Genomic DNA, 17597 nt, shown 5'->3' on the forward strand with positions numbered 1-17597 from the left:
TGTATAATAAATAACTAAATTAAAAAAACAAAACAAAACAGAAAAAACAGAAGAAGAACTGCTAATCCAATGGTAGAGAATTTGTCTAACGTGTGCATGGCCCTCGGTTCAGACTCCCCAGCACGGGTGGGGAGAGGGCGAGGCCAGGCACACACGTTTAATGTCAGTACTAAGGGAGAAGAGGCAGGCAGATCTCTGAGTTCGGGGTCAACCTGGTCTACAGCATGGGCGGGTCAGCCAAAGCTACACAGAGAGACCCTGTCTTGAAACAAAAGCAAAACAGAAGAGAAAAGAAAGATGTATCTTCTCTGCCTGTGCGCCAGTACAGCCGCTGAGTGGCAGAAATCCGGCCGTGTCTTCAGGGGAAGCAACTGCTTCTAGCCAGCTCAGCCCAGCCTAAGCCTTGTTGCTTTGCCAAGATTATAAGTGGGTGTAAGGGTCACTGTTGTGGGATATTGTCACACTCTGACACTCCCGAGACTGCCAATAAAGTTGACTTGGAATCAGAGGGCGGAGCTAGCTACTGGCTGACCGAAATTAGCCATAGAGACTTTGGAGGACCTATGACATATAGAGAGATACAGGAAGTGGTAGGGAGGGGCTGATGGGGTAAGGAGAAAGAGGAGGTCCCTGGTCACTCCTCTGCTGTTTCTCTGATCAGTCAGGTTCTTACCCCGGTATCTGGCTCTGAGGTTTTTCTTGGTAAAGAATAATTACATAAACACTTCACGTCACACCAGTTCCATTTGCTCATCTGTTAACGTTTAGTTTAAACATCACTGGGAGGCGAGTATCTCCATGTTCCTGTCAGCCATCCCAACACAGCTGCGGACCTAGGCTCTACGCTGGGAACCGGGCGCCGTTGCTGTGGGGTGGGGCCGACCAGTGGGGCGTTTGATCCCAGTCTTAGCCGAGGGTGTGGACAGTAAAATGTCGATGAGTGGAAGCCGGCAGATCAAACTCACGGAGCCAGCGCGGACGCGTCGTGGGTTCCCCGCGCCCCAGGGAATGCCACCTGTGCTTTTCTGACTTCCAGGGGACGCAGTGACACGGGGACGCCAACCTTGCCTCCCTGCAGCAGCCAGTCCTCAGAAGGTAAGCCGGCGCCTCAGCTCGGGGTCCTGTCTCACCATCCAGCACGTGTTTTTATGAAGGTGGTTTTCCGTCTAAGAGGGGAGACTGAGGGGGGGGGTTAGGAGACATCTCAACTGGATAGGCGCCACGCATGTGGTTACAGAAGGAGGAGGCCAAGGCAGGAGAGGTGACCAGCGAGTCCGGTCGCCTGTCATGCACAGTGACCTGAGTTCAACCCCCAAAACACACGTAAGGATGGAAGTGAGCTGATACCACAGTGCTGTCCTCTGAACTCCACCACCACACACATGCATCATACATGTATGTGTCATACATGTATTGTCATATATACACACACATACACACATACATACCATCATAAGCATACACATCAAACACACATACATTGTACACACACATCGTATGCACATTATACATTTGTACACACGTATCATATACACATTATACATTGGTGTATAATACATACATGTCAACATATATACACATACACAATCACACATACCTATACATACACATGTATCATACATGTAGATACATATCATACATACATGTAAACACACATATATCTGTATCCTACATGCACACATATAATATGCACATATATACAAGTACATACATACACACATTATATACACGTACACACTTGTATATAAATACATACATACATACATATTATATACATACATACACACACACACACACAATAACCAAAAAAAACCAAGGATCTGAGAGATAGCTCAGCAGGTAAAGGTTCTTGCCTCCAAACCTGACAACCTGAGTTCATTTCCCAGGACCAACAAAGGTAGGTGAGAACAGACTCCCACACATGGTCCTCTGACCTCCGAGCGTGTGCTGTAGCATGGGTACAGTCAGCCACACACATCATTTACACACGAGATAATAAATAAGAGACTATGTTCAGAGGGTACATAGATCCCACGGGGAACTTTCAGGAACACCCCACTATTCCCTTGAGCTGTCCCAGCACCTGGTCCATACCTCTGCTGTAGTGGAACACGGTACCGCCCATAGGTAGTTGCCCACGTGGCTGGTTTCCCGCTGGGTGGAGTTCCCCATGAACAGGACTGGTGTTTTCATGTGGTCTCCCTGCGGATAGCTCTCTTCCGTGTCCACTGTGTTCATTACAAGTCACCAGACAAATGAGAGACGATCGTGAAGAGTGTGTTTTCGCATCTCTCTCTATCTCTCTCCCTCTCCCTCTCTCTCTAACCATGGGGATGTGCTCGTGTATTTCATGCAAAATATTTTTTTCTAAGTATCTGAATATGGTGGTGACACCTGCATGCAATCCCAACATTTGGGAGGTGGAACCAGGAAGATAAGGAGTAATCTTGCTCATCTACACGAGACCCTATTTAAAACAAAAACAAAAACAAAACCACCAGGAGGCAGATCTCTGAGTTCAAGGTTTACAGAGTGAGTTCCGGGACAGCCAGGGGTAGGCAGAGAAACCATATTTCAAAAAAACAGAAAGTCAAACAAACAGACAAACCAAACACGGGATGGCTCGGTGGTTAAGAGCACTGGCTGCTGTTGTACAGGACCTGAATTTGGTTCTCAGCACCCACGTGGTGGCTCACAGCTGCCTGTAACTCCCGGCCTCCGCAGGCCCTGTATGCATTCGATGCACCTACATACATGCAAGCAAACAGTCACACACATAGAACAAAAGAGAAATGAACGGCCGCGCGAAAGGAGCTCCGAGCTGTCAAGCGGCGTTGTGTGGCTCTTCTGTGAGGAGCAAAAGGAAAAAGACCGTGCTGAAGGTCGTGGGTGGTGGCGGCGCCCTTGGTGACTCTGTGCCCATCTGTGATCCTACTCAAGGTGTCTCCGGCACTGGGAATTCTGTAACGGAAGATTAGGTGTTTTCCTGGCATTTTAAGGTGTGGCTCATCTATTTCAGGAGAAACTTGGAAATCATCTAAAAAGAAAGGAAGCCCACGGACCAGGGCCATGTACACTTTAACGTCCCCGACTGAGTTTTCTCTTGTGCTTTTGCCTAGACTCATTCAGACAGTCCTGCGTCAGGGTGCCTGGCACATCCACGGGGACCGTCCTCGGTGCTGGGAGTATTGGAACAGATATTGCAAACGAGGTTCTGAGCTTACAGTGGTAAAGCTTTCTCGTCGCAAGTGTTCTCATATAAATGGCTGTCTTAGTTGCAGACCAGTACAACACAGATCAGTCGTTCCTGTGTGTGTGTGTGTGTGTGTGTGTGTGTGTGTGTGTGTGTGTGCGCGCGCGTTCAGGAGGGTGCGGCAGAGGGTGGGTGGCTCTGTGCGTAAGAGTGTCACACCTACTGGGGCATCAGATCTCCTGGAACTGGAGTCACAAGCGGTTGGGGTGGGGGCACCCAGATAAGGACTTTTATAGTCTTTAATTTGTCAAGTTGTTTCTAAAACACCACACCAAATACAGAATTCAGGAAGAAAGAACTGATAAATGTGATTGCATAAAAGTTCAAAACTGAAGCATAAACTATACCATGACAACAAAGTTGGAAACATAAACTGGAAAATGTGTGTATTTTGTTTAGTGAAACAGACTATCTTTAACTTATAAAGAATTTTATACCATAAATATATCAAAGTATATGTATTTTATATAGTTATATGTAAACTTCATGTATAGCATAAAGAAGAGTTATCCAATAACTTTGTAGGTGGCTGGAGAGATGGCAGCTCAGCAGTTAAGAACACTTTTTGCTCTTGTAGAGAACCCGTTGTTCAGTTCCCAGCACCCACATAATGGCTCACAATGGTCTGTAGCTCCAGTTCTAGGAGATACAGCTCCCTCTTCTGGCTGCTGAGGGTACTGCACACACATGGTACACATACATCCACACAGGCAAACACGTACAACCATAAAATTAAAATAAATAAATAAGTAAAAGCAATTTCTTAGATTGGACAAATTATATTGAGGCTAAATAGTGGACATGAAGAGAAAAATGAAAGAGAAATAGCCAGGAAACTTTAAAATTGTTCATTTCCACTCATATTTAAATATATACACGCATAATTAAGCAATGGGTTAGGTACGTTTTTCCTTCCAAGCCTGAGGCCACCCTGTGCTGTATTCAGAGCCCTTATCTTTAAAACAAAATGTGCTTAGGTGGGGCATAGTGGTGCAAGCCTTTAAATCCCAGCACTTGAGAAACAGAGGCGAGAGACAGTCTATACAGTGAGTTCTAGCCAGTGCTACAAAGTATACTTAGTCTGAGGCTCAGAACAGGCCATCTTAGCCAACTTTGCAAGAATAAGACTCGATGCCTGCCTGAGCTGCTGAGGTGGGGGCTTTAAACAGCTAAGTAATTCCCTCCGACGCATCATGTAGTAAAATGTTCATCATGTACAGTAGGGGTGGGAGTGATTGTAGTGAGATATCCACCCCGCCCGCACTTGTGGCACCGACCACACCCGTTTGGGCAGACGTGACTGGGAGTGAGTTTAGTTCTGGGGTCTGGACAGGTGGCTGGCTCTCTTGCTTCTGGTCGGGTCACAGAGGACAGCCTGGGTGGGTTCTTGGAGAGGGAACTTGTGGTGGTCACCTGCTTCTTGTGTAAGTGCATTCTCCCCGAATAAGGTTCACTCAGCCTGTACCAAGTCTAGCGAATCTTGATTCCCGTGCAGTAAGTCCACTCAGCAGTTGGCAGGACCCAAGTTCAATTCCCAGCACTCACATGGAGGTTCACAACCATGTAAACCTCCAGTCCTGGGGGATCCGATGCCTTCTTCTTCTGGGATCCAAAGGCACCAGGCAGGCACGTGGTGCACAGACATCACACAGGAAATCAATCACACACATTAATATACATGGCATATGGAAAAGTCATGGAAATGGAGAAATAATAATAATAAAAAGGGTAGTATGCGTGAGCCCGCACCTTGCTAGTTTAGCCTCCACTGCAAGTTCCGTGTCTCCTTCTGTTGAAGGTTTGCCGCCAGGGTTCTAGGTGATGGTGAATCGGCTCGTGTGTCTTACTTTTTGAGAAATGACATCTTGTCTGCTTGTTCTGTGCCTGTGTGGGGGTGAGTGCGTGTCACGGCGTGTGTCAGGGCCAGAGGACTACCCGAGGAAGTCAGCTCTCCCGTGCGTTCCGGGGTCAGACTCGGGTCATCAGGCCTGATGGCAGGAGCCTGAACCCATTTAACTGCCTCTCTGCCTGTGTCTCACTTCTTAAGTAAATAAAATGCCCATAGCAGAATTTGCTACCTTAAAATACACAGGGGCTGGAGACGCGGCTTGGTGGCTAAGAGCACTTGGCGATTATCTGGAGGGGATCCAAATTTATTCCCACCACCCACCCCAGGCAGCTCACAGCCGTCTGTAGCTCCAGCTCCAGGAAAGCTGACGCCCTCTTGTGGCCTCTGCAGGCACTTGCACACACATGTGCATATACACACACACACACACACACCATAAATAAAAACAAAATCTTAAAGTGCACAGCTCTGCAAACACTCAGTGCTCTGTGGTTCATGCTCTCCTGAGGCTTCTTCATGTACCCTTCCCCCTTCCTGGCTGCTCTCCCACAGCCACAGCCACAGCCACCTCCTACTTCCTATTTCCTATTCCTATTCCCTATTTCCTGTTCCCTATTCCCTATTCCCTATTCCCTATTTCCTGTTCCCTATTCCCTATTCCCTTGCATGGTTTCAGCCCTCCAGAGTCAAAACTAAGTCTGGTACGTAACGAGTCAGCCTGGCCGTGAAGACTGAGGTATTCAGTCTCGAGTTCCTTGCTGCGGTTCATCCGTCAGTCAGTTGTGATGCATTCAGAAGAAAAAAAAAAAACCTTCTAAAGTCCCGTCAGAGGGATAAGCATCTCTTGTCTCCCTGCTCAGGCTACACTCGTCATCCCCAGAAGATTCGAATCCTTCAGAGACAGAGGGAGACAGCCACAGTGTGAACTACAGGGACCCCAGTGTGCCCGTGAGTGAAGCCAATGTTCACTGGTCGTTATGAGAAAGAGGCCAGTCTATAAAAAGTACGGGGGCCTTTCTGCTGACTCAGTGGCCTGACGGGCCAGTACAGGTCAGTGGTCGCAGGAGCCGCGGTTAGGAGAACACCGAAGGGCTCCAGGTTGTGACTCAAATCTAGTCTTTGTAACGCTGGGTTCAGAATTTGAACTCTGCCTCAGTTTCCTTACTTGTGAGGTAGGTGTGGTAACAACATCCCCCCAGATGAATATGAGAATTAACCAGAAACAAAATAAGCCAAAAAACACTTTTTGAGACGGGGTCCCATGTAGCCCAGGCCAACCCCAAACTCACTGTGTAGCTGAGGCTGACCTTGAACTCCTGATTTTCCTGCCTCCACCCCCCCCCAAGTGCTGGGATTACAGGCTGCACCACCACACCAAATAAAAACCAAAAACTCTTCAAATGGTGGTTGGCACACTTACGAAGCACTCAGTGGGTGGCAGCTGTTACGATGGCCTCGGATTCTGCACCCAAGTGGTTTGAAAGAGATGTAGGTAAAATAAGCCATGAAACAAGTGCTATGTGCTTACCCTGACACACTCCAGCTGACGGAAATGCACGCTGCACCTTCAATGATCACACCTGTGGGCTGGTGCTGCACATCTGTCACCCTGCAACTTTAGACGTGGAATGCAGGGTGACCTCAAAGCTAGCTTAGGCAACTTAGCGAGACCCTGTCTCAAAGTAAAAAAAAAGTTTTAAAAATTAAAAAAAACGTAGTAAAAGGAATGGATATATAGCTTCGTGGTAGAGCTCGTGCCTGGTTTATGGAAAGACCTGTTTGATTCCCGTAACTGGGGGACGCTAGACCTCGTGCTACCCAGAAGTCTGAAATAGATTATAACGCTAGCATCGTGTAGAGCAAATGCCACGAGGTGTCGAGTCAGTTCTGTGGTCTGAGAATATGGAAGGGAGATGATGTGTGACCAAGGGGAGCAGGGGCCGGAAAGTACAAACATTGTGTGACGCTTGTATGAAAATACAGCTGGTCTTCCTATTTATTTATTCGCTTATTCACATGTTTAGTGAACAAAGCGATCCTATAGGAACAGGCGTGTAAGTCGATGTGATAAAAATCTTCTGGCCTCCTCATGTGCCTAGCTGTGCATACATGCAGGTGCACTCGCACACACGTGAGACCGCACACATGCACACATGTGTGAGTGCATACACGCATGCACGCGCGCGCGCGCACACACACACACAAGGATCTCAGCTTTGCAGTAGGTGCCTTAGTTTGGAATCTGGTAGAGATAGGGAACGACTCTCAGCTCTAAGCTTCAGCTATGGAAGATGCCTAGGCAGTGCAGGCTGTGCCCGGGGCAGGCCCTCGGGAACTGTAACGGAGGTTCTGGTGCCGACTGACTCTAAAACCACCCGGTGGTTCTCACTGTGCTCAAGGCTTGCTGACCGGTCCTGTCCTGTCTTTCCAGGTGTCCACGAAGGAACGCTTTTTACCGAGTTCTGAAACAGGGGGCCTGGAGGCTACCAGGCAACCCCAGCTCACTGAAGCTGCTCACAGTCACGGGCCACTGCTTGGTAAGCTGTCCCTGTCACCAGCCACCATGGGAATTTTCCAAAACCACTGTGTTCTTATGCGCAGGACATTTTTGAAGCAGCAAATGTTTTTAAAGTAATATTTTTTTCCCACCAGGCATGGTGGCACATACCTATAATCCCAAAACACGGGAGGTTGGGGCAGAGGATTGCTATGAGTTCAAGACCGTCTTGGGCTACATAGTAAGTTCTAGGCCAGACAGGGCTACATAGGAAGAAAGCCGTCCCTTCCCCCTTGTATCCCAGGTTTGGCTCAAACATCTATGTCACTAAGGATCACCTTGAACTTCTGGCCCTCGTGCTGGGATTACAGGTGTGCACCACCACACCTGATGTATACGGTGCCCGACCCCAAACACGGGGTGTCACGTATGCTCGGCCAGCCTTCCCCAGCAGAACCTCTGCCCCTGCTGCTGGCTTTGCCGTTCTTGACTACAGCTGCTTTTTATTTATTTAACGTGTATGAGAGACTTGCCTGCGTGTGTGTCTGGGCACGTGCATGTCTAGTGCCCGCGGAGGCCAGAAGAGGTTACTGGACCCCGTGGAGTTACAGGTGTTTGTGAGCCGCCAGGTGGAGCCTCTGTAAGGGCAGCCGGTGCTGTTTCTCCAGACTCTCTGCCCGCGGTGTTTTCAGACACGACCTCCTTCCCAGCTCCCCTGAACTTACTCACGTAGCCGCCGGTGTTGGTGTTTTAACTTCCAGGCGATGGTGCCCAGCTGGACTTCGATGCGCTGTGTGACAATGAGGACACAGCCGTGGCTGCCTTCATGAATTACCTGGAAGCAGAGGCGGGTCTGGGTGATGCTGGGGACTTCAGTGACATCCAGTGGACACTCTAGCCTTTGAACTGACGTGGGAATAGTCTCAGGGTGTCCCATCTACAAGACACTCTGTTAGTTCATAGAACTCTCTTTACGCCATGAGCTAGCCCGGGGTCAGGCTGCCCTATATTTCTGCTGAAATGCTCTGACCATAAAAGGCTGCCAATCACATTGTTTGGGCGTTGCTTCTTCGGGGTCAAGCTGCCAATCACGTTGTTTGGGCGTTGCTTCTTCGGGGTCAGGCTGCCAATCACGTTGTTTGGGCGTTGCTTCTTCGGGGTCAGGCTGCCAATCACGTTGTTTGGGCGTTGCTTCTTCGGGGTCAGGCTGCCAATCACGTTGTTTGGGCGTTGCTTCTTCGGGGTCAGGCTGCCAATCACGTTGTTTGGGCGTTGCTTCTTCGGGGTCAGGCTGCCAATCACGTTGTTTGGGCGTTGCTTCTTCGTACAGCTTTGCTGTTGCCTCTGGGGATCTCAACGCGTTGACGTTTTCCCTGCCTGTGGCCTAAGAGGCTGGTGACGTGGGCTGTGGCGCTGTGGCGTGTGCCCACACGTGAGCCTTTCCCCTGGTGGATGAAAGAGCTGGGTGGCTTCTGGGGTGTGGCGAGTGCTTGAATATTTAAAGGGTCAAACTGACGATGAGCACTGTATGTTGAGCCTTTGACTTGCTAGGATGGACTTTAAGGGAGAGGGCTTCTTGAAACACAGGGAAGGCCAACGTTAATGGCTTTGCTTACATAAGGGGTGGGCCCTGAGCCCTTGATCTTGGGAGATGAGTCTTTGCAAAGGATGGTGTATCACTAAGGATTTTCACTGTAACTCATACTGCCTTGCTGGTCCCCGCTGTTGAAGCTGGCTTAGCGACAGATTCGGCCTGGAGGATAAATCAGTCCCAGGCAGATTAAATGCCCTGTGGAAGGTCCCACCTGAAATCCATAGGTTGTTAATGCTTAATGTATATAAGCCCAGTTACATTTGTAAAGACAACGGACTGACTAGTTACCTGATGACCAAGCCGACCTAGGAAACAACGGTAGCCTGCTGGATAATTGGTGCTCAGTCATCATTGCCTGCAGCCAAAGAAATGAAACAAATGGTAAATACAGTTTTTTGTTGCTGTTTTTGCTGTGTGGGTTTATTTGGGCTTTTTGTTTGTTTTTTGAGACGGGATCTGTGTAGCCCAGGCTGTTCTAAAACATACAGTCTGGCCCCATATAGAGATCTACCTGTGCTGCCTCCCAAAAGTTGGGATCAAAGCCAGACATCACAATTCCCAGGTTAATCACAGTCCTTTAAGTCAGGAGGCAATGAAAAAAGAAAAGCTTAATAGCCGACTTTTCTCGTCATAATGTAACGTTCAGAGGGTGTTTTAAAACAGCAGTTAGCTGGCCTGACAGCCTCCAAAACAATACAGAGAAACCCTGTCTCGTAAAAACCAAAAAAAAAAAAAAAAAAAAAAAACCCCAGCAATTTTTAACCTAGAGATGCTTCGAGTGCAGTGTAAGAATTAAGACGATTTAAAATTCTGGCCCGGGAGCTCAGTGCAGCTCAGTCGGTAGAATGTTTGCCTCACGTGAAGAAAGCCCTGGGTTCAGTTCCTAGCATTGTAAACCAACCTTGACAAAGCATGAAGGATGCCCCTGGCGGAGTTCAGCAGAGAGAGAGGGTCTGCTCACACACTTCCTCACGGGACAGCACCATAGCCAGGCAGGTTTCCAGCAGCGGGTCCTGCCAGTAGTAGAAGATAAGTTGTCATGGTGATGTGTCCTCCTGAGCAGGTGGGCGTGGCGTTGAGCATCTCCAGTCCCAGCGCCTGGGGGAATGAGGTAGGTGGACAGCTGCGGGTTTGAGGTCTGCCTGGGCTATGTATAGAGAGTTCTAGATCATCTTGGGCTACAGTATGAATCCCTGTCTCAAAACAAAAGCAGGTGGAACAAACTCTCACGGTGTGAGAGGCAAGCTTTAGGGGCCCTGGCCGCCTCTCACAAAAGCAAGTTCTCCCTCTCAGCGAGAGGACAGGCCATCCCTGGGACGCGCGGGCGGATGGCTGGGCTCGTGCTCTGTGGATGTCTATCTTCACTCCTTTTCTCAGCCTAGTAAAACCCTTCCCTACAGATCCCACGGCCCTGGACCCAGGATACACTGCCCGGCCCACTCCGTGCTTTGTGAGACTCCGCCCTCCTGACTCCGCCCTCCTGACTCCGCCCTCCTCTGGGATTAGTGTCTGCTCTTCCAATGCATCCCCCCTGTGTTTGGTTGGTCCCATTGCATTGGAGTGGCAGACTTGGTTTGGCTGGCCGGTTGGTTTTCCGAGACGGGGTTTCTCTGTGTGGTCTTGGCTGTCCTGGAACTCACTCTGTAGACCAGGCTGGCCTTGAACTCACAGAGACCCACCTGCCTCTGCCTCCTGAGTGCTGGGATTAAAGGCGTGTGCCACCACCTCCCGGCAGCCACTTGCCACAGGTGGTTCTGGGTCCCTGTGCCCGCGGCTGACACTGGTACTCAAAGATGGGGTCACAAAGGGGCATAGAATATTGCATTGACAGGTTTGCGTTCACTATTTGCGATGCTATTTGGAAATGTAGGCAAAAAAAAAATTAAAATTAATGGTACTTGTGTCTTTTAACTTTTATGTTATTTTCGGCTCAAACTCATAGTCCCAGATTGGTTCCCCACGTAGAGAGATTGCACCCAGACCCCTGCTGTTTGTGGCTAGCACATGGCCCTCCTGGACAGCACCACCGCGTGCAAGGACATTTTGTCAGGGGGATGCTACGGAAATGGACCAAAGGCTGAAGGATGAGGTGATTGTCGCTATTGTAACTCTGGTCCTTAGGGACTCAGTCAAGAAGAGCTCTGAGAGTCCTGGGCCAGCCTGGGCTACAGAGTGAGTTTTTTTTTTTCTCTTTTGAAGTTGCCATGTACTTTATTATGTGATGATAACCTGACATTAAATAAAACTTGAGTTCAGCGTTGACACCATAGGGTCAATAAATACATACATTTACTGGGAGACAAAGGCATCAGGAAATGCAGAAGAAACAGGCAGAGGCGGAATGAGGAGGAGGGGGCTGTTTGTAGTGTCCCACTGAAAAAGCCACACCTGCAGTCCCAGTATTCCTGTGAGGTTGAGGCAGGAGGATTGCTGTTAGTTTGAGGCTAGCCTGAGCTATATGATGAGGCTGTGCCTCGTTGAAATCAGAATATATAATAAACTGGCATGGAAGTCTACAGGCTCACTGGCTGGGCTTAGCCGTGGGGTGTGAGCCTCCTGTGTCCCCGGGGCCACATCAGGGCTGACAGTTAGAACTCTCCAGAGGCTACCAGAAAGAGCTGGGTAGCTCCTATGCGCCTCTCTCCCTGTTCTGAGGGGCTTTCTTTGCATTAATTCCCACCCCCTGGGGCCTGGGAGAGACATTTGTGGCCTCCCTGTCTGGAATGCTGGGGCCCTTTGGCTGCTGGGAGATGTCTGTCAGAGAACTCTCTCGGGTTCCTCTCACGCTGTGGAGAGAACTCCCCAGGTGTGACAGTCAGGGCAAACCTCAGGGAGACTGGCTGGCTGGGGTGTCCTCTGACCTCCGGGGTGTCCTCTGACCTCCGGGGTGTCCTCTGACCTCTGGGGAGTCCTCTGACCTCTGGGGAGTCCTCTGACCTCTGGGGAGCTGTCATCCCTCAGCCTTTTGAATGAGGGTTTGGGTACCGCATCCAACGCCTTCTGACTCATTTGTTCTTGTCTGTATATATTGCTATTTCTAAAAGTCTGCGGTAGATAATGAAAAGGGAGAAATTAAATTACATTTTATATATGGATATATATGAATAACTAGTTTGGTTTTTTTTAACTTAATAAACTTTCTCCCCTTGATGATGTGAACTAGTTTCTAACGTGGAACCACAGATTAAGGAAAGGGTCGGTTTTAAAATCTTGGGCAGACGCCGAGTGGTAGTGGTGTAGCACAGCTTTAATCCCTGACGGTTCAGATTACAATTTGATGTTAGATTTCCCACGGGGCCACAGTGTTTCATTTCTTCTTATCTCTTCTTTCTGGAAAGTTTTTTTAAAATGTATAATCTTTTTATGCACTTATTTGCGAAGCACAAAAAAAAAACAGTAAATAGAGGATTGATGGTTTGAAAGAAAATGGCCCACCAAGGGAATGGTCCTGTTAGGAGGTGTGGCCTTGTTGGAGTGGGTGTGGCCTTGTTGGAGGAAGTGTGCCACTGTGGAGACAGGCTTTGAGATCTCGTGTGCTTTCATGCATCCGGCTCCAGGCTGGTTTCTTAGGTGTGTGCTGTGCTCACTAACTTGGAAAGACACCCATGCTTCTCTCTACCTCCCCTCACCCCCTTAACTCAATACACAGCTGTTTTGCTTGTTTGTATGGGATGAGGTCTCACGGTGTGGCCCAAGCTCGTCTCACAGTTCTCCTCATTGGTGCTGACACATTGAGCCTGTGTTGCTCTATCTGGCCACTCACAGCATTCTAAAATATGTTTTCTAACTGTAAAAGACATAAAAATGTGCTGCCCTACCCATTACAGGTACAGTTCCATGTTGGGCGATAGCCACACCGTTCTGGGAACTCTAGGGCTTGTCTGCACACTCTGAACAAGTTCCTGCACCAGCAGCCCCCTGCTGTGTTTCTGTGCGTCTGTACAAATCCACCGTGAAGTGGTTTTGGGTTTCACTTCCCACGCTATCCTCGAGGTTTATTCTTCTTGTACCGGGTGACCAGGTTTTCCTTTCTGAGATTGTGTAATTATGTGGTATGCACACACCACACTGTGAGATTGTGTAATCAGTCACACACACACTGTGAGATTGTGTAATCAGTCACACACACACACACACACTATGAGATAGTGTAATCAGTCACACACACACACTATGAGATAGTGTAATCAGTCACACACACACACACTATGAGATTGTGTAATCAGTCACACACACACACTATGACATTGTGTAATCAGTCACACACACACACACACCACACTGAGATTGTGTAATCAGTCACACACACTATGAGATTGTGTAATCAGTCACACACACACACCACACTGAGATTGTGTAATCAGTCACACACACTATGAGATTGTGTAATCGGTCACACACGCACACACTATGAGAGTGTGTAATCGGTCACACACGCACACACACACACACACACCACCACACCACCCATCTACCCACTGGCGGGTAGTCGGATGTTTGGGGCTTCTCCATCTCAGCTACAGTGAATGTGACAAGGGTGGGTGTGTAGGTGTCTGGTCACAATCCTGCCTTCAGTGTGTGCACACCTCTACCTACCTGTCACCCACCTCTATCTCTCTGTCATCTACCTAGCTAAAGCTACTATCATCCATCTATTCATCTATATATGTATCTATCATCTATGTACCTATCAACCGCCTACCTACTCATCTATCATCTATCTATCTATTGTCTATCATCTATCTATTATCTATTTATCTATTGTCTGTATATCTATCCTCTATCTATCTCTCTATTGTCTATCTAGAGAGAGAAAGATGAAGTGGGATTGATTCTATTGTAAACACTTTTGAGGCCCCTCCACACTGTTTTCCACACAGTCTCACTGTTTTATATTCTGACTAATAGCACACAGGGCTGCTAGTCCCCTACTGTCTTGCCAACTCCAGCTATTGGCTTTAACCGCCAGTGTTCATCCTGGTGGGCCTTTGGTAATATTTCATTGTGGTTTCCATCTGTGGCAAATCTTGTAGTCGTTTGTGTATATTCTTTGGAGAAATACGCATTCAGGTTCTCTGGCCACATTTTGAGTTCATTGTGTTTCTAAATTTTTATTTTTAATGTGTACTTCATGCATGCGATGCCCAAAGAAGCCACAAGGGGCATTGGGTCACCTGGAATTAGACTTATAGGTGGTTGTAGGCTGCCATGTGTGTGCTGGATCAAACCTGCTCTCTCAGGAAGAGTGGCCAGTGATCTTAACTGCTGAGCCATCTCTCCGGCCCACTTTTTATTTTGAATGTTTGATCATGTGGGAGCACAGGTGTGTGCTGCCAAAGTCTGCTGACCCTTGTAGTTCTTGATGTCTCTGTGTTCACATAGCTGTGGTGAGCACCTTGGAGGTCGGTCCTTTTAAACAGATTAGAGAAGACAAAACAGTAAAAATGACACCAGTAGCTACTGTGACCAAGCAAGGCAGGAAAACAGCTTCAGACTTTGGGTTTTTCAGTCACCTAAGTTCACAGAAATGCCAATTAAAAAGTTACTGTGGCCTATTTTGACTGATTTTTTTCTTCACATGTAGCCCAGGACGACCTTTTCCCAGTGATGGGGGAAAGTTCTTCTGTGTATATGTCAATAAAGCACTGTTGGCCAATAGGGAAGCAAGATAGGTGGGATTAGGAGTCTAGGCGGAGTCTGGGAAATGTAGTGAAGAGAGTTTGTCACTGTGTGGTCGTGGGGAGAGGACCCATGAGGCTGCGTCCTCGATAAGACCTTATAAAATATGCATATTAGTAATTATGGGTTAATAATTAAGTCAGAGATAGCCAATAAGAAACAAACCAGCCGGGCGGTGGTGGCGCACGCCTTTAATCCCAGCACTCGGGAGGCAGAGGCAGGTGGATCTCTGTGAGTTCGAGGCCAGGCTGAACCCAAAAGCCTCCAAAACCAATACAGAGAAGCCCTGTCTCGTAAAACCAAAAAAAAGAAAAAAAGAAAAAAAGAAACAAACCAAATGGCCAACAGCTTCATAATTAATATAGTGTATTGTGTGTTATTCAGGAGCCAAAACGGCAATGGGATCCAGGTGGCTGGCAGGAAGAATGCACATTACAGCCCAGGATGGCCCTTTCCCATGTAGCCCAGGATGGCCTGGGCTGTTACTGAGGACGGCCTTGAACTTCTATCTTCCTGCTTTTCTCTCTGGATGTTGCTATTACAGGCCTGGTCCATCACGCCTGACCGGCTGTTCCTAATAGCATTGTGCTTTGTGCTGCAGAAGCACAGAGGCACCATAAACACAATCTTTTTTCATCAAAAAGAAAGGTAAAGCCAGGTGCAGGTAAGTCTATACTTCAGACGCTGAGGCAGGAGGATCGTGAATTTGAAGCCAGCCTGGGCTACAGTGTGGCTGTCAGGAGGGAGGGATGTAGCATCTACAGTGGCTTCGGTTTTGTGCCATCCGCGTCTGATGGGATCGCTTCAGAAACACACACACAGGACAGGTTGACGGAGTCCAGGGCGCAGCGACACTCCCCACAGGCCACAGGAACGTCCCTGTGAGATTGGAACAGCTCATGCAGCTCACCAAGGCTTCTCCTTCTGCATGACTTGGGAGTGGCTGACTCCTCCCGGTGGGATGTGGGAGGGCATGCCTGCACTCCTCTGGATGTAAAGACGGGAGGCTCGTGAGTTCAAGGCCAACCTGGACTCAGTAAATAAATAAACTTTTTTTTTTCTGGTTTTTCGAGACAGGGTTTCTCTGTATTGTTTCGGAGGCTGTCCTGGAATTCGCTCTGTAGACCAGGCTGGCCTCGAACTCACAGAGATCTGCCTGCCTCTGCCTCCTGAGTGCTGGGACTAAAGGCGTGCGCCACCACCGCCCGGCCCCCCCTTTTTTTTAAACATACAGTATTTTGAGTTATTTTTTTATTATGTTTGCATATAGAGTTCTATGCTTGGACACCAGAAGAGAGCACCAGATCTCATTACATATGGTTGGTTGTGAGCTACCAGGTGGTTGCTGGGAATTGAACTCAGGTTCCTCTGGAAGAGCCGGCAGTGCTCTTATCCTCATCTGAGCCGTCTCTCCAGCGAGGATCACCCCTTCTTTTGGGGGACAAGGATGGTGGGGGAAGGGAAGCACAAGACCCTCCCTACCCCACCCTGACCCCTCACCCCCACTCCCATCCTCCAATGAGACCCAGTCGCTCTCGGCCCTGTCCTCCAGCTCCGGGGATCCAGGTCTTCTTTTTCTTCTGGGGTGGTGGTGTCTGAGGTTGTGAGTCCCCTGCTCTGGGGGAAAAAAAGAAACAGGTAAGGAAATCAGTGATAGGGAGGGAGGCCAGGAGCCTTCTCAAGCCAGAGACTCGCTCAGTGTGACGGTCAGAGGCTCGCTCAGTGTGACTGTCAGGGACTCCCTCAGCGTGACAGTCAGGGACTCAGCGTGACGGTCAGGGACTTCCTCAGTGGGAAGGTCAGAGACTCGCTCATTGTGACGGTCAGAGACTCGCTCAGTGTGACGGTCAGGGACTCAGCGTGACGGTCAGGGACTCGGTGGGTCAGGTTCACGTCCCTCTGTCCGAGCACACCCACCCCTTCCCCGTGATGGTCAGCTTTGTCAGGTTGGCACAGCCTAGGACTGCCTGGGAAGAAGGCTCAGTGAAGAATCATCTTGAGTGGGTTGGCCCGTGGGTGCCTCTGAGGTGTTTTCTTAGGTAACTGAGGAGGAGGCCCGTCCTGGACGTGGGTAGCACTGTTCCCTAGGCAGGGAGCTACGAACTGCAGGAGGGGAGAGATCCGTCCTGAGCCCAAGCACGCTCGCGTGCACGCGCGCGCGCGCACACACACACACGCAGACACAGACACTCACACACACGTGCAGACACACACACACACACACACACACACACACACACACACATTCATCTCTCTGCTCCTGACGTGGCTATGGCGTGACTGTGACCTTCTGCCTTGGCTTCCTCACCATGAGGGACTGTCGCCTGCTCTACATGGTGAATTCAAGCCAGCCAGGGCTATGTGGAAAGACATTGTCTCAGAAAGATTAATCAGTCCATTGACAAGTACAGCCAGCTGTCACCACTGTGACGACACTCCCCCTGACATGTGTCACTTCCCCTGACATGTGTCACTTCCCCTGACATGTGACATTTCACCTGACATGTGACACTTCCCCTGACATGTGACACTTCACCTGACACATGTCACTTCCCCTGACATGTGACACTTCACCTGACACATGTCACTTCCCCTGACATGTGACACTTCACCTGACACATGTCACTTCCCCTGACATGTGACACTCCCCCTGACATGTGACATTTCACCTGACATGTGACACTCCCCCTGACATGTGACACTTCCCCTGACACGTGTCACTCCC

The 17597-nt window shown here is 49.0% G+C and overlaps 1 protein-coding gene and 1 long non-coding RNA gene across 8 annotated transcripts in view; one reads left to right on the plus strand and one right to left on the minus strand.

Moving 5' to 3' along the window:
- Arntl2 (aryl hydrocarbon receptor nuclear translocator like 2) overlaps positions 1-17597 on the plus strand; it is a 54018-nt gene that overhangs the window by 34575 nt on the left and 1846 nt on the right. For 2 of the 5 annotated variants that reach the window (XM_040743622.1, XM_040743620.1), the window contains exons 11-15: positions 1037-1095; positions 3120-3228; positions 5963-6050; positions 7534-7639; positions 8361-8648. In XM_040743622.1, the coding sequence (XP_040599556.1) occupies positions 1037-1095; positions 3120-3228; positions 5963-6050; positions 7534-7639; positions 8361-8497 (499 nt within the window). In that variant the 3' untranslated portion in view covers positions 8498-8648. Of the gene's footprint in view, positions 1-1036; positions 1096-3119; positions 3229-5962; positions 6051-7533; positions 7640-8360; positions 8649-17597 lie in introns of those variants that run through there. The other 3 variants (XR_005876618.1, XR_005876619.1, XM_040743621.1) reach the window with 3 other exon arrangements.
- LOC121139703 lies at positions 741-10186 on the minus strand. Of its 3 annotated transcripts, XR_005876621.1 has the most exons (6): positions 10095-10186; positions 8325-9548; positions 6631-6774; positions 5003-5137; positions 2095-2746; positions 741-1179 (listed from the first exon to the last, which is right to left on the minus strand). It is a non-coding gene; the product is annotated as an uncharacterized LOC121139703 (long non-coding RNA). The 3 variants fall into 3 exon arrangements; XR_005876620.1 differs by lacking the exons at positions 741-1179; positions 2095-2746 and having other exon boundaries at positions 4096-5137; XR_005876622.1 differs by lacking the exons at positions 741-1179; positions 2095-2746; positions 6631-6774 and having other exon boundaries at positions 4096-5137.

This window comes from Mesocricetus auratus, unplaced genomic scaffold, assembly GCF_017639785.1.
Source record: "Mesocricetus auratus isolate SY011 unplaced genomic scaffold, BCM_Maur_2.0 Super-Scaffold_100001, whole genome shotgun sequence".
Classification (NCBI taxonomy): domain Eukaryota; kingdom Metazoa; phylum Chordata; class Mammalia; order Rodentia; family Cricetidae; genus Mesocricetus; species Mesocricetus auratus.